We start from the raw sequence: 17,948 nt of genomic DNA on the forward strand, positions 1-17,948 counted from the left end.
CTTTAACCCCCCCCCCCCCCCCCAATCTCTATGCAAACACTGACTTTTCTAATGTCAACATTTGTGTGAGGCTAGGTATGCCCCTCCAAAGAATTGTGTTAAGGTTAAATTTAGGCCTAGGGCTCCCTTCAAACAGGCAGTCAGGCAGTCCGATCAGATCCATCTGTTATTTTTTCAGGTGGATCTTTTTAAAAGCCCAATATAAAGCTGGTCATACACCTTACAACCAACGCAAGACTTTCGTCTTGTGATGGTTGTAAGGTAATTAAAAAAACGTACGATCTGCCCATCTTGGACAGGCAGATCGTACTTGCGATCATCGCAAGCCCGCCCTGCTAAGGGGCGGGCTTCCGATGACTGCAATAACGCACGGGCAGTGTGCGCTTGCGCACACCAGCCCGTGCGGCATTTGTCTCCCGAGAACGCCACTAACCCACCGACAATCGTACGATTCTCGGTGGGTTTTCAAGTCTGATCGGGAGACAACAGATGGGCGACCGTACAGTAGAAACGGTCGCACGCCTTCCATACACCTGCCGATTATTGTACGATCGCGGGATTTCCCACGATTATCGTACGATAATCAGCAGGTGTATGAGCACCTTAACTCAATGGGCAGCCAGAGGTAAACAGACATGTCCATTTACTTCTGATTACCACTGAGTCTGGTTTATGGGGTGAGGGAGGGATTAAAAGAATGGATTAGGTTAAGGTTAGCGGGTCAATGCATTTTGGAGAACACTTTGTTTGAACCTTTACCAAAAGTCCCACACCAAAAACAAAATTAATATCAATTCTGTTAATCTGTCAATTTAGCTAAAAGTCTGGAGGAAAGGTCTAAATACAATTCTGCTTTAACAATCACATATACTTTTAGGCCTGATGACAACTTACCTGAAAAAGGTGTGGTGTTCTACACAACATTTCCACAGATGTTTACAGGCCACTTTGTTCCGAGTTTCAAAAAAGAAGGAGGTTTCAGTGCACTGGAAAATAAAGACAAAAGAACTATGAACTTACAGCTATAATGACATTACCTGCAAACCGCTGACTTATCTGCCACTTAAGACAATGTTTTAGTACAATCCCAGGGAGGCATAATAGGCATTGATTCCTCACAAATAGGAAAAAACATTACCTCTGCCAAATCAAACACAAAATTATTTCTGCTGGCAGCATTATCTGCTTAAAGCTGACAGGTGTTTGATAAACTAAACAGGAGAATATGCACTCTGATCCTTTCTACCCAAAGGACTCCATAGTATACAACTACAACTGCCCAAATCCGCACACAAGAGTGACCAGAACAAACAGAGAGGGTGAATCTAGCGGTCAGGTAATATGGCACAAAATATTTTTTATGAATTGTGCAGAGAATGCCTGGAGTTCATAACGAGTGTTGTAGACACTCTTTAGAACTTTGTTATGCCTCCACATGACATTAGAGGTGCACCGAAATGAGAATTTTAAAACCAAACGAAACCGAAATGAAAAAAATGTCAGGCCAAAACCGAAAGTTTTTTTTTCCTAACTTTTTTAAAAAACTTTAAAAAAATTATTTTTAATTAACTTATATATTTTTTTTATATTTTATTTTTATTTATTTACTTCTATTAAATATTTTTATTTTTTACTTCACTTTTAGGGGGCTTCAGGGAAATATTAGGGGTCTCATATTTTTCTTTTAAAATAGAAAAAGAGATTGAGGACACAGAGTCCACAATCTTTTTTTCTGCAACCCCAGTTATAAATGAACAGGAATCCTCTATGCTGAGTGTTCCTGTTCATTTATAACATGAGAACATAGTATGTTTACCATGTCCATGAATGAACAGGAGGTGATGTAGATCACTTCCCATTCATTCATAATTGAGGACACAGTAATCATACTATGTTCTCAATTATTTACAAACACTCAGTGATCACTGATAGCTGAGTGTTTGTACTCACTCTGCTTCCTGACAGCTGTCACAGGAGGCTGAGTGAGCGAAGCAGGGAAGGAGAGCTGGATCTGACAGCTGACTCTTCCCCCGCACCGCCGGCCGGCCTCCTGTGACAGCGCTGGCTGTCTCCGCCCACACAGTTGCTCTCCTCTGATCTGTGACAGGAAGCTGAGCGGTGCGGGGAGGAGAGACGTGGGCCGCTCACAGCGCTCTTCTCCCGCAGCGCTCGGCCACCTGTGACAGTTTCTCTCCTCCCCGCTGGGACACCGAGCAGCCCCCAGTGGGGAGGAGAGAAAGCAGGGATATGCCCCTATATCAGCAGAAACATTGCACTTTCGGCATTTTGCCAAAAGTGCCATATTCGGTCGATATGTTTCGTTGCATCCCTACTTGTGATAGATTCTGAGTTCACCCAAGCCCACTCAAACCTCCTCCCCACCCATTCAGTGTCGGCATTTGTTGTGAGGCATTCCCAGCCCCTTTGTTATATATACAGTAGCTGCAGGGCGAGAAATGTGCCTATCCACAACTGATTGGGTGGTGAGGAGGGGGTGGAGGGCTTGGTGGAGGGTAGAGTTCTGAGCGGGCTTGGATGAACCCCTGCGAACTGGGTTCATACCAAGTCCAGCCTCATCTCTAATAGATTCTAATAGATCTCTAATACATTCATGTACCTGTTAGAAACAGGTACATGAATGTGTCGCATCTAGGATGGCACTGAGACTGGCATTCTGTTCTCGGTGAAGCTCAATAATGCTAATCCTGATAAAATCACAGATGCAGCCTTACTGGGCACCCTGCCTAATGGGGATTCTGAGAGACCAGTTGCCCCTTAGGTCCAGCTACATTGCAATTGACAGGGAACAACAGTGGACGGATTCCATAGCTGCTAGTGTGCTGTCTAGAAGCTATGGGATCTGCCCACTGCCTTATGCTGTCAATCACAAGGAAGGAACGCAGACATGATGGAGAACTAATCTCTCAGCCTTCCCATCTGGCTCTGCCCATTGTCAATCCAGTTCCCTGTCACTGGTTGATAGGACTGTTAGCTGTGCAACTGATGTCAACCAATTAGCCCTGAGCGGCAAGCTGTCACATTTATGACAGCTTCCTAACACAAACATACCCCACTCTTTACTACAGAGTATAGTACTTTTAAGTTTTAATTTCAGGTTTACTCTACGTTTAAGTAAGCACCTACAAAACAACTACGGTATTATGGCCGTTTTCTAATTTTGAATGTTCTCCAGTGTAATGTACTTTAATCATGGATGATTACACTGTCTATATTTAAATCTGCTCATTAGCAGAAGCTGGAATTTGTGGCATTATTTTGTGTTTTAATTTTTGGAAAAGGAGAGTAGTGCACTGGCCTCCTTTATGCAATTAAATAAAATAAATCTTTAATTAGAGGAAATTACACTTTCATCAAAAAGGACTTCAACCCAAAATATGTTGTGCATAGATTGTCTGAGTAATTAACAAATATATCTTGCAGTGCTTTGAATTTCTGACTAACAGCTAGTACCAAACACCTAAATCCCACATGTAAATGTGCTGCATTGATTCTCTTTTATTCAAGTGCTTATTTATGTGTTTTTGAAGATAAAACCCTCAAAAACGCTGAAGAACAAAACTACAGCAGCAAAGTAAAAAGGAAACTTTTGTTTCATGGCTTGTAAAACGTAAGAGGGGATTTCAAAGCACAATGTAGTATTGATGGGAGTAGCTAATTCAGCCCCATACTCTTGTTACAGGGTGACAGTGCTCTCCAATTTATACTGGGATAAGGCAGCATCATTCTATCAATAAAAGTGCACGTCAAAACATTTGTCACAACTGGATTATAATGTGCATAATCCAGAACAGAAAACCTATGCACCCTTCAGGCAATAAAATCAAAACAGGCCCCAACTGGCAATATGGCTGCTTTGTGAGCTGGCAATGGCATTTACAAGGGCTAGTGTATACAGGCTTCAGACTTAAAAAGATTAAAATGCAGTATGCACCCTAGAATTGTTTTTATTCTCTTTATGTTACTACTACAGTTGCTTTAAGTTGCCTCTGAGTAACACTGAGATGCTTTGAGTTGCCTTTGCATTCATGTCGACATGTAAGGGAAGAAAAACTGGCTGAGATACAAACAAAAAAGTGATTACATGCACCTTTGGGATATTTCTGGGCTGATCTAAGCTACAAGTAGCTGCTCGGTCTGAAGTATTGCTGTTAAAATGCTATAACATCTCTTACTGCAGCCAATACACATTCTTCCCATGCCATATCCTGTAGTATAAGCTGAACACGACTGCCCAGAATATTACAAGATACTGACAGTAGAGATGCATAGGCAACAATAGACTCTTATGTGACCTGGCAGTATGACACATATACTGTATACACATACAGCAGATATTATTATTATTCAGGATTTTATAGCACCAACAATTTGTGCAGCACTTTACAATATAAGGAAGACACTATAGTTATCAAGACAAGATGGTAAGGGGGGTTATTAGTAATATTATTTTTATTACTTTTATCTTTATACAGGATTTGTATATATTTAAAAGAGCATATGTTAATGTTATCAGGATATTTGTTTTAAGAGAAAACAGACCTGAAACCATTAAGACACCCTACGAGTATAATACATTAAGAATTAAAAATGTAAAACTATAGTGATCTGAGCTTTTGTAAATAAACCTTTCCTGAAAAAAACAAAAACCCTAAGTGCATCAATTATGTACATTTTAGCATTCCAATCAAAACCTTTTGCTTTTCACAATCTGCCCACCTGCATTTGCTTTGGGTAATGGTCTGATTTCTGAATTAGCTTTAAACCAATAAATGTTTACACCTGGCTCCAGTAGCTGAAGCTTCCATAAAAAGCAGTAGGAATCCTCACTTTTGGCATCAAACGTATTAGTCCTACATGCACACTGTTTAGACTTGCAAACTGCTATTAAACCAGTCTGTTCATTAAATCTGGCCTTTTCGCAAAATCTCTTAAAAATTCTTAAGGTGTGCGTGTTAAACCTTATGCCAAGTCAACAAATGTTGGCTGAGGTGCAGCAAAAAATTAAGTAAAATAACAAGCTAAATGCTTGCTGATATTCTAACTTTATCAATCATGTAGAATATGACAATTCTGCAAAACTATGAGAAACACTTCTCTTTTAGCATCAATGTAGTGATGGCAAATCTCTAACAATTGTCTGTAAATATATCTATAATCATGGGATGATTGAGACCCAATCTTGTCTAACTACCAGCAGTCTGCTACAGCTGATGCTCAAAGTACCAAGATCTTAGCAACAAAAGCTCTAATCCTAGATTTTACAGGGGCAACAAACTGTTCCAAATTTCCCAATTTTTTCCGGTGTCTTATATATGTACTCTGAAAAACAATATATAAAAAACCTAACCTTTTTTACAATGATTTAATATTTTTGTGTGCAAAACTGTTTGGTCAAGAAATTCTGTGAACATTGCTCCTCTCGAATCATAACATTTAATTCTTCAAGTAAATGTTACAATTCAAGATACAATATTATCTATTTGTCTTAATCAGGTTACCTCCTCGTTTATTCATTCAGGCCCATCCTGCTCAATACCCAGAAAAAAACTATAATTAACATTCAAAGAGTCTTTATGAATCTTCATGCTCTGCACACTCAAATCCATGCCAGAGTGATTGTGTACCTAGATGCCGCTAAGGCTTTCAATTCAGTGGAATGGTGTTTTCTCTGAAAATATCTTTGCCATTATGTTTTTGGTCCCAGATACATTGAGCAACTTCAGTTGTTTTATCAAGACCGACAAGGTAATGTTTCAGAAATGGCTGGACCCCTTAACTTTTTCACGGGTACATGCCAGGGCTGCCCATTTTTCTCGGTGCTATATGCCATTGTGGTGGCATATCCATGACAACCAAATTATTAAAGGCCTGCAACTAGGAGCTCATACTGAAAAGACTCGGCTTTATGTTGATAATCTTCTCCTTTATTTAGAAGATGCTGGCTCCTCCCTATTAACTTTCTACATACTATTAATCGACATGGTAAACACTTTGGAAAAAAGATGAATTGGTCCAAATTCTCCCTATAGATAGCTTTCTTTCTACTGTAGAACAAGCTTCTTTATCCCTGTTGCATGCAGGTTCTGTCAAATATCTTGGAACATACGTATCTTAACATTAGCCTGACCGTATACAACTAAACAATGAGCTTATCAAAACCAAAATTCGGCTGTGGTGCAAACTTATTTAAGATGTAAAGGGTAGAGCAGGTTTAGAGAACATCATACTCCTTCCCATAATCCTTTATATTCTCTTGAATTCACCTGTATATCTCCCACTTAAATATTTTAAGATGATAGACTTTCTCCTCAAGCCTTTAATTTGGGGCACAAAAAGGCAACATTAAAATGACCCATATTTAAAATCTTCAAGTGTGTGATTTAGCAATTTTTTTATTGAATGTAACTCCACCCTCTCTGGTACCATAAACAAGTTCCTGAGCTTCTCAAGGTCCCAGAGCCAGAACTGTGGGATCCTTGGGAAATCTACTACTTGTATCACATATTTAATGTTGATGGCATTACACATTAATTTCAACAATTAAAGGAAGAATTTGCTCTCCCAAACTTAATGCTATTTCATTCTCTTTCTCTCTCTTTAGTTACAACATTCGGTCAGATCATAATTTCCAAATGGATGTGCAAACCTTTCAACCATTCCTGTGGTGAAAACTATTTTTGGTCCCACATGAAATAAAATGATCTCTACCTTTTATGAAATGCTTCTTACACTTAAGGCTGTTGCTACAGCAGGACTGTCTGGAAGAGTGGGATAAAGTAGTCTCTCCCACTCTAAATGTATACCCTCCCAGCGCTTTATGTCCAAAATGTTTTAATGTGCAGGGGACATTTCTATATTTGTCCAGCCATTCAGGAGTATTGGCGTCAGATAATTTAAATCCTGCACGGCAAAATGGGCTCTCCCATCACCATGAATTCTAAGATCTGTCTCCTGGGTCTACTGAGTGAGATAGAATTAGAATTCAATAAATATACCTCCATTTTGTGCATGAAACCCTCTTTGAGACCTGTAAACATATAGCAAGAACTTGGATCCACACCTCACCTCATACTAAAGAGTTTTGGCTGTTGCAAATGAATATTACCCTTCCACACAAACAGTTAATTTATAATCATAGAGGCTGCCCAAGCTTCAAAAAATATTTTCCAGATGGTTATCCTAGCCAAATACCAGCACCCTATTAGAAGATGTGCTATTGAATATATGACTCTCTCCTCTTCCAATTTGCTTACAAAGATCACCCGTGTATGTACTATAACTTGTACTTAGTATATCTGATTTTATCCTCCCTCACATGGTAAGCCCATTTTGTAAACATTTATTGAAATTCTACTATAGAGCAGTTATGCTTTGCTTAGGCATACAAGACAAAAGACGAGAGCCATTGGTGGTTTACATCGATTTTTTATCAATACTTCATATTATATACATTGTTAACATTATGCATATTGACAGTGCATTCATGCTGCTAAGCTTTATTGAACCATGGACTTTAACATCCCTCGTTTTTTATTTTTTGTTATACCTCATTGTATTCCTGTTTAATACTCGCATCCACTGTATATAAAAGAGCTATGTCATTCTGTATTAATACTTCTGCCTTACCGGAGTTTCCCCTCTCTCATTTTTTAGTTCTGTACCTCTTTTATATTCCCCTTTTTTATTATAAAAACACCTTGTTTGAAAAAAAAAAAAAAATGACCCATGGAAGCATAGCATCAATAGAAGCCTTGATCTCCCGCAGTCCAAACAGGTGTGTTTAGGTGTGGAAAGATCTTAAATAATACCCACAACTGCCCTTTGATGCCTATTGCCCTGTGATGCACACTTCACATCCAACTACCTTGTGATATCTCTGATCCACACACCTGATTGCACTGTTTTGTCCACTGATGGCAGCTTTTCAAAAGTGGATCTCACTGTAGCGAATTGCAGAGTAGGGCAAAAAAAGTACAATTGATTGTAATCTAAATGGCACAAACCTCATATGAGTACATCTATAATATGCTTAAGGTGGGAAAACAAGAGCTTGCAGCATGTCATTTTCACAAGAAGGTGGGGCCTTGAAGGTTATAAAAAAATGAGCTTCCCTTACATGTATTAAAAAGGTTTTATTCTACAAGTAGAATGATGCTGTGCATCAACTGAAAATTACTCCTGTGCCTAAGCCCCAGTATGACAGTAGGAAGCCACAAAACCCATTACTATAAATTATAACGTACATGTGAACTGTAAGCAATTATTATTAGCACAGTGCAGTTTGGCGAAATAAAATGATGTCGTATGAAATTGTGGCTGAAATAATATGGGGTAACATTGCAGCAAAAAGCACTTAACAATGCTGTATCAATCAGCTGCATAATAATTAACGCTGAGGGGATGATAAGGAGAATGTGAATGGAAATTAATTTGAGAAAATTAGTTTGAGTTAGCAGACAGCAACATAGAAAGATCACTGAGGTTAAATATTAATAGTGGATATTAAAACCGTGTCCATCCAGTGCACCAGCCAAGATAAATTGTCAATTTGGTTTCCTGTTGGCTGCATATGAAAACATAGTATTCTATTACTGGGAAACAAAACACTATTCATATCCATATCCATCTGTCATAAACAAAAGAGAGCTGCACATAGAAATTTGAAGCGTCTTTAGTGACCTTTACTAAGAGCTGTGCTTAAGTCAGGGCCGGACAAACCCCAGGACCCAGGTAGCTAATGCTCCTTAAAAGTTACAGTTGACGTCTCACTGTTGAGGTTTTCCTTTGTTGCTTTCAATGGAGCTGGCTTCTAAAAAAAATCCTCCTGGCTCCTGGTTTGGACAGGTTGGCTCCTAAATTCCATATGAATTTGTTCACCACTGGCTTAAAGCCCAACTCAAAGATAGAATTAAAACCTTCCCATCTCCCCCCATCTTCCTCCTCATTAATTGCTGGGCTAAAAAAAATTTAAAAAAATTGTAGTCCTTTTTAACTTACGTTAAGTAAGCTGCCTGCAGTTACGTGATCACCCAGCTCGGGGTCCTTCTCCTCTATGTATACTCCCTGCTGAGGTCCATCTTCTAGGAGGTTTATGTTCCTGTGTGACATGTACAATTTCCACCAGAATGGGTCCTCTTGGGATCCATAAAACTACTGACATAAGCCCAAGGGGAGTCAAGGGGACTGCCCGACAAGGGATACTGTTCGGTGCTGGATCAGCAGTCCCTGCAGGCGGAAACAGCATTTGCATGGGACCTGGATGGTGAATATAATTTGCTTCACCAGGTAAGAAAAAGGAAGCACCTGCTAGGATAGGTTGATGGTTTTTGAGTGGCATTGGGCTGAAAGTAATATAGCAAAGTATCATAATTCCATTGATACAGTGAACTAAAAGTTGTCTGGTTGCTATGTGTTACTAAACTCTTCACTAACACACACTAATCAACTTCCCTTTGTAATGCCTTGTACTGAACATCAATGTGTGCCAGCCGAGCGTGACCCTCCTTCTCCCACAGGTTTTCTTTTGGTCAGTGAGATTCCCCATAGTAACCAATATGGAGTCTCATGATACAGGAAAAGTCAGTATTTGCATATGAATTTAGCCGTGTATCTGTATCTGTTAATAATTTTTACATTTTGTTTTGTAAGAACATAAACTGCTGCTTATGTACAGTACAATACTTTCTCATTCTATTTTTAGTCTGAAATGCCCAGGGTTTTAAGAGGTCTACTTTAAACACACTGGTTGCAAACACTTTAAGCTAGGCTTATTAGTTCTTGGTTTCATTTTTAAAACTTGGCAGAGGTTCTTATCATTCCACACTACTAATTAAAACAAGGGGTCCTTTCTGTCTGGAGAGACTTCTGATGGCCTCTTGTCCCTGTGATGTCCTGTCACTCAAAGAGACAAGTTTTTCAACTTTAAAATAACACCTGGAAAATGTAACACAGACATCTCCGGTTTTAAAGAGGGGAAAAAATTAACCCTTGCAGTAGGGTTACCCCCCGCACTGCAAAGGTTAAGTGCCATTTTGTACAAAAATAAAGAAAATATACTCACCTGATCCTCTGTCCCACCTGGCTGCTAGAATGCTCCGCACAGCCTCTTCTCAACCGTGCTCTGGCGGTCTAAGGACCTGTGACATCATCACATCTAATGCAGGCCAATTAGACATGAGGATGGACTGGAACGTGACTTCTTGGCAGGAGTGTCAGCACTCTCTTGTGTAAACAATGTAAAACAAACGATAAACTTTTCTATAATATGACTTTTTTTGTATTTTATTTGTGGTGATATGAACTACATATCACCAATTCTAAAATGACTGCAAACTAGCAACAATACACAGTATTAAAGAGAGATTTAAGAAGAGAAGACTGTAAATGTGTTGCTGGCTTTTTTGCGACACTTAATGTGAGATGGGGCTTTGTATGCTGCTTGTGATTAGCATGTTCTAGATACATAAAGTGTTTGCAGCTGTCTACCAAAGTCTGTGTTTCCATTTAGCAAATATGCCAGTTCACACTTGTCTCATTCACTAAAACAGGGAATGTTTCCAAATTCAATAAAGATTTTGAAGGCAATTGTAGGTCATTATTGAACAGCAAATTCCTAGGCATGAATTGTTTGTCTACTGGAGTACAGCATTATATATTGATTCACCAAACCATGAACTAAAGTGAAATGAAGTAAGGTAGACCTGTATGCAATTTAAATGTCCAATCGTTTGCAGGGGAATTGGAAAAAAGAACAGAGATTCTGCATGACTTCTCCATAAATACTGTAGATTTTTGAAATACAAAAGAGTGCACATCCCTTCACATTATACATGGGATCCATTGTTTTCATTGAACACATGGTGCCCAGTCAATAAAGTGATAAAATCACGTTGTGGCAAAAATATATATATTTTTAAATTTTACTTGCACATGATTAGGTTTTCAAAAGGAACTCAAGTTTATTTTATTGACTCATTTTCAAACTGCAAAGTGAACATTCACTTTGCTAAGGGAATAGTCGTTACTTCTTTAGCCGCCGCTCACACCATTGGAATGCGCATTGCAGGTTGCAATGTAACTTGGGCTAATGTGCCATTATTTCCTAGTGGCACCCCAAAGCACCTAGCCAATGCATATGTGCGTGTATCGCGCCACATCATATGGTAACCTATTACCATGCAGCAATGTGATTTTAAAAAAAGGTCCATACACTTTTTCACTGTGATTTAGCTGCAGTAGGCAGCCAATTCAAATGAATGAGCTGTCCTTCTGCAGCACACGTCAATGCACCCAAAGCAACTCTGCAATATCACATCATAGACTTGCCGGGTTATTCACTAAAGGGTGAAGAGTTTGTAGAAGGCAAGAGAAGTAACCTATCTAGGACAAAATAGCTGCTTTGGAAAAATTCTCCAATTAAGCTCACTTTAAAGTTCAGCTATTTTGTCCTAGATTGTTCACTTCTCTAAATCTTCAGTGTGTTGCCAGCAGGTGATCTCCTGTACAAATCTGCAAGCAGCATGGCAAAAATCTTAGATGAGGCAAATAGATTGTGATGCACAACAAAGCATAGAGTTCCATTGTGACAGGTTCTCTTTGAAGGGAAACAATAATTGCATGTAACTAGGAATGCATCGATACCGGTTTTCCGGTATCGAGCACTCCTTTCTTTTTTTGTTAAGCGCCAATACCGAAAACCAGAAGTCCCATTAAGGAAGCCGGGCGGCGTGTAAAGACTCCCCACCCAGCTTTCAGATTAGCAGGGAAGCCGCCTCCATGCTCCCTCGTCATCAGGTGACGAGGAAGCATGGAGCCAGCTTTCTCACAAATCAGGAAGCCGGGGGGCGGGTAATGACTCGCCGCCTGACGCCTCGACCAATCAGGAAGCCAGGCGTTGAGTAATTACATGGTGCCCGGCTTTCTGACTGGCCGGGAAGCCGGCTCCGTGCATCCTCGTCACCAGGTGGATGAGGGAGGATGAGCCAGCTGGAAGCCGGGGGGGGGTAATGACACGCCGTCAGGCTTCCTGATTGGTCAGCTTCCTGACTAATCAGGAAGCTAGGCGGTGAGTCATTACTCGCTGCCTGGATTCCTGATTGACTGAGGGAGCATGCAGCCAGTTTCCCGAGTAATGACTCGCTGCCCGGCTTCCTGATACCGGAAGTTTGGGTATCGGGCTAGGCATCGGAGTATACTCAGTATCAGCACCGATACTAGTATCGGTATTGGTGCATCCCTACATGTAATTGTTCCTCTCTCTTAAGCAATACCACCCAAGATATACAGAACCACTAAAAGTAAGAAAATGAAAGCCCAAAGAATTTTCAGGTAAATTTTAAAATAACACAAAAATGTGTATTCGCTGATAAAATACTTTGGCTTCATTATAATTGAACCTCATGAATAAAAACTTTTTAATGGAAACATGCCATGAGAGATAAAAATTTCACTGCTTACCTCCTTCTGAAAACATGTACATCTGTACTGATAATATTACTCAAACCAACTTTGTAAGTAGAACGTGATTCTAGTAGGAAACATTTTGTACATGTTTTTGTACTTAGAAGGTTAAGCCAGCCAGATAGGTTGTGGTAGAAAGGTCCAGAGGATGGAAGAGGTTCTGGAGATGTCCTGGAGGTGAGCATGGGAGGAGGTGATAAGGGAGCAAGACAGCAGGAGATCTTGGGAGGAGCGAAGAGGATGGCTTGGATGATATCTTGAGATGAGGTTGGAGACATAGCAGGGTGCAAAGTTGTGGATGGCTTTGCATGTTGTGGTTAGTATTTTCAGTTTTATGTGTTGTGCTATTGGAATAATGATCATTGAACCTTCATCCAACCAAAACACAACCCCATGTGTAGCCACCGCTATACTTGTAGGTGTATGTCTTTAGTTATTCAGAGCCATGTGAATATGCCACTGGTGACACATGCTATACAAGCCTGTAGTAGGTAATTTGCTGTAATTGAGTTTCAGGTGATATAATTGCTCATGCAGCATGGTGCTTAGGAACCAGGACAAAGCAAGTCTCTGAATAGCTAAAAATAATAGATGCACAAAGCTTAAGGCTGGCCATACACTGCTATATTTTTCTCATTCAACATGCGGGCTGAACAAGAAAAATAGAGCAGATTCCTCCATCAACACTTAGGAGTTTGCTGATCGAGGAATCCCGCTGTTTGCATTGTATTCTGACAGTGGCCAAAGGCAGCTGTCAGAATACCCGAACAGAGCCAGCGACTCATAGGCTGCCAGCTATGATTGTACAAAGATTTCCTGGCCAGCTCCTTTGATTAGCTGATCGAGGGATGCCAACCAAAAGTGGCACACACTGTGCGAATTTCGGGCGTTGCTCAAAAACTGGCCAAAATTCACACAATGTATGGGCACACTTAGTTAGCATACCTGAAACCTCAAAAAACAGTAAATGAAAACTGCATTTGAAAAATTTAGCAACTCTTTAGGTAGAATAGAAATAATAAGTAGTAAACTCTTTCAAATAAAATAATATACTTTGTTCACAGCAAACAGTCAGAATTTGTGAAAAATGACACCTGGAAACGAACTAATAGCAAGGGGAAAAACATCCAGATTTTCCTTTAATAGAAATAAAAATTGAGGCTTAGCATTGTGATATTATGCGTCCATGGATGCTAGCCTGGTTTTCACAAATCTTGTGAAAACCAGGCCAAGCTCACTCCCATGATCAACTACAATCTCAATACAAATTAGTAAACTAAATGTGAGATTGTAGTTCATCACAGGAGTGAGCTTGGAGTGGTGGCTACTTTAAAACACACACAGGGACCATGGGGAACAAAAGTATCCCCCCTCCAGAAAGAAGGACAGTGTCAGCACCAATTCAGGGATGATTTGAGGATCTACAGCTGAGTGATATACAAAAAAGGTACATTTTTGTTATTAGTTAGGGTACTTGAATGCATTTTTAAGGTTTAACTTCTGAGTTTAGTGTCATTTTAAAAACTCCTCATAAAAAAAATCGAAGAACACTGCAAGCATTTTAACATTGGAACATTATGGCAGCATTCCATCCATTCACAAAAGATCTTTTGAGTTTCTGCACACAGCGCCCAGCCATTGCTGTGGGCCAATTGTAAAGGCACCTGTAAGTAATTCAGTGTCCTTACTAACAGGTAATTCTGGTAACTGTTTGCCTTTTAAGGAATGTCATCACACATGCCAGGCATAGTTTGTGCAGGGAAGCATGAACTGCCAGGTTAACAGCTCAGGGCTTGACGATTAACTAAAAAATGGGTAGAGTGATTCATGTAAACAAGCAGAAAGCATTACTGTTACCCTCCTCCCCCTTATAGGTGATCACCTTGTACCATCAGAACAAAGAGAGACAGCGCAATCTAATACTAACAGAAACATCAAATATGTCGGATCTCACCAAACTGGCTTTATATAGATACAATCTGAATGTAATTAACACTGGAAGCATATGGAATATGAAATAGCCATATAGTAGCATATGGAATAAAGGATGGCAAGCTATACTATCCACCTAGACTACAATGCTGATATAAATTTCAAGTCTCACCCATTCATTCACATATTCATTCCAACATTCCAGGTAATCACTTGGTGAGGGCACCAGTTTTCATTTTAGACAAAGGTGGTGATTTACAAAACTGTTGTTTTTGCAGAACATTATGGCCACTAGGTGGATAGGGATTTCCTATGCTCCTCAGGTCCTTCTAGTGGCCATAACACTCTGCAAATCTCATTCACATAGCTGCTAACTGTGTAAACGGGTTATAAACCACTAACATGGACTTCCCCAAAATAAGCAAGGGAACCCATATAAACAGACACTTGAGTAAATTTTCTTTTGTTGGGAGAGGAAACATGTTATCCCACAAGCAGTCCTGCCTTGCATGTAATTTAAGAGCCTTTCAGATTGAGGGTTGAAAGGGACAATTATTTAGGTAATCCAAAAGCTCTGAACTTTTGTTAGTATAAAAGACATTAAAATTGTGTCCTATCTTAGGCTGTTACTTCAGCGTTTCCTCCTCTGGCTCCCCCTCCCCCTCTGTACCTCTCTCTGTTGGGAGTCCCACAAGGTTCTCTACTGGGTCCTCTTCTATTTTCACTCTACACTGCCTCTCATGGTAACCTTATCTCATCATACGGCTTTCAGTACCACCTCTATGCTGATGATACTCAGTTCTACCTCTCCTCACTGGATCTTTCCCCCAATCTGTTGGCTCATGTAACTGATTGCCTAATTGGCTATCCCCTGTTTCAAAATGGATGACTACCCGCTTCCTCAAACCTATCTAAGACCAAACTCCTCGTGTTTCCTCCCTCTGAAGTTACCCCATGTGCCTCTTTTTCAGGTTGATAGAGCTACCATTTTCTCTATTCCGAAGGCACGCTGCCTTGGCGTGCTTTTTGACTCTGACCTCTCCTTTTCCACTCACATTTACTCTGCAACTAAATCATGCCATTTTCATCTGAAAAACATCAATTGAATTCGACCTTTTCTCACTGAGGAAACCACCAAAATCATTGTTCATGCGCTTATCAATTCCCGACTTCACTACTGCAACCTTCTTCTTGTCATCCTAAAACTTGCCCAGATTGCCCCCCTTCAATCCATCATGAACGCTTCATCCAGACTCATCTACCTTACCTCCCGCTACTCCCACACGCCACCCCCTCTGTCAATCTTTGCACTGGCTTCCTGTTTCTTTTAGGATACACTTCAAACTTCTCACCCTTACCTAAAAAGCTCTGCATAATCGAGGACACGATTACATACTCCAAATCGCCCACTTCAATCCACTAATGACCTGAAGCTATCCTGCTCACTCACCTGCACACCCAACTCTCGTCTACAGGACCTCACCAGGGCTACACCCACCTTATGGAATTCTCTCCCACGCCACATCAGGCTCTCACCATCCCTACAGGGCTTTAAAAATCCCCTTAAAATGCACTTCTTTAGAGAAGCGTATCAGCTCTCCTTTTGATTTTTCACCCTATACAACCTTCCCTTCTGCTCCTGTTTCACAGTACTCCCAAATCCCCTCCCAATTTATTTGATATACATCTGTAGTCTCCCCTTCCCCACCTCTGTGTCTTTGGTCCCCTTCCTCTTAGGCCGTAAGCTCGTTTGGGCAGGGTCCTCCTCACCTACCGTTTCTGTATGACAATGATGCTTGTCAGTGTTTCTTACTTGTCTTGTCTTAACGATTGCTGCAGAATATGTTGGTGCTGTATAAGTAAAGGTAATAATTTTCTATGGCTTCCCACATACAGGTCTTGCCCATCACAGTAGATTGCTGTAATTTAGGGATGTTCAGATACCAAGTACCGTACTCGGTACAAGTACATGTACAGATACTTTTCCAGCCCCAAGACTAGACTAGAGAAAAATTCAAAAGTTAGGAGGCAGCCATCATTTGTAAGGAGCATACAAAGCTTCTGGGATTTGTGCATCCCTGTTTTGATGTATGATTTGTTTTTTATAAATATATATAAGGGACACACTGATACCATTTTTTCAAGTACAAGTACTGATACTTGTCCAAGTACTCACAGATACAAGGACTGATACATTGTTGCTTATTGTCATGTGACAGTGTTTCTAAAACAATACAGACTAATGATTTCAGGACAGTGGTGGAGCACCAGAACTAGATTCCAGCTGCAACCTCTGCAACCCTGGTAGTTCTTGTGAATATGCCAAGTATTGGTACTGGCATGTGAACTGATATCTGAACATCCCTACTGTCAATGGTTATATAAAATAAAGGAGTGGGGTAAACAGACAAAGACATAAATAAGCACTGAATGAAATAGCACAAAACACAGGACATCAGCTTATAGGCCCCAGATCCCATTGTCTCCTGTATAAGACATATAGACACTGACAATACCAGTGGAGGTCAAGTTCAGTGAGAGGTCAGACCCTGTAGTTGGAGTAAATTTGTGAAGAGTAAAAGGAACAGAATTTCTTTATATACACACAAGTAAATAAGTACATTGCATTGACCAAAAATGATTGATACCTATAGTGTAAAGAACCTTGTCCTTGCTCTCTGCACTCCCCTCTGCAACTCTTTACATGCACCAACAACAGGCTCTACAGCCATTGTTATAATATTATATTTGTCCTCGAATATATGCAGAGTAAATTATTATTTCATATACAAAAACAGAGCTGATTTAACCTTGCTGAGTGAGGTGCTAAGCTGACCTGGGGTAGTCTAGAAGCTACAAAACTAATTATTTATCCCCATTAATGTAACAGCACTCGAGCATTACAGGCAAAAAGAGTTGCCAGTGTTAAGTGCACAGCAATGAAGCACCCTGCCAAGCAGGATGTCCTCACTAATTCCTTGCAACATACCTCATTCCTACTGTGCTATTTGCTGATCTTGGTATGTGCCAGACAGATCTGTGTTAATTTCTATAAAGCCAAATAATTCATTTCTTAATCCCCAGGCAAACAGCCTTTAGCTCAGGTTAAAGACAGTAGAACTATTTCAAAGATGTATTATTTGGGTGTGGAACAGACACAAGTGAAGGTCACAGGGGGGAACTTTAAGCAAGATAACAAAATGTTGCTGCAGTTTAGATATAGAGCCAGTGAACACATAGTAATTGGTGTTGAAGCTGCTCAGGTTCACAGTCTGTTTGTTCATCTTTGTTAATTTTTGTTTCAGCAATTTGCATAGTTCTATCTGAACTGTCAATAAATAACACTCTAGTTACAGCCCTTAGAGAAGAAACCAATGTGTACCATGCCTAATGTACCTTTTAATGGCAACTAAATGTAAAAAAAAAGTAGGGCTGGTAATGATTAAAATTTCTGTGTTCGATTAATCGAAATTTTTCTTAATTAATTTTGATTAATTATAACGCAATACAGATCCAACTACTATACACATACAGCA

The 17,948-nt window shown here is 40.0% G+C and overlaps 1 protein-coding gene across 1 annotated transcript in view; it reads right to left on the reverse strand.

Annotated features, from left to right (window-relative positions):
• Positions 1–17,948, reverse strand: part of EPB41L4A (erythrocyte membrane protein band 4.1 like 4A) — a 246,462-nt gene that overhangs the window by 61,392 nt on the left and 167,122 nt on the right. The window contains exon 11 of the mRNA XM_018562488.1: positions 895–986. Coding sequence (XP_018417990.1) covers positions 895–986 — 92 coding nt within the window. The remainder of the gene's footprint in view (positions 1–894; positions 987–17,948) is intronic.

This window comes from Nanorana parkeri, unplaced genomic scaffold (genome assembly GCF_000935625.1).
Source record: "Nanorana parkeri isolate BGI_ZX_2015 unplaced genomic scaffold, ASM93562v1 scaffold580, whole genome shotgun sequence".
Lineage (NCBI taxonomy): Eukaryota > Metazoa > Chordata > Amphibia > Anura > Dicroglossidae > Nanorana > Nanorana parkeri.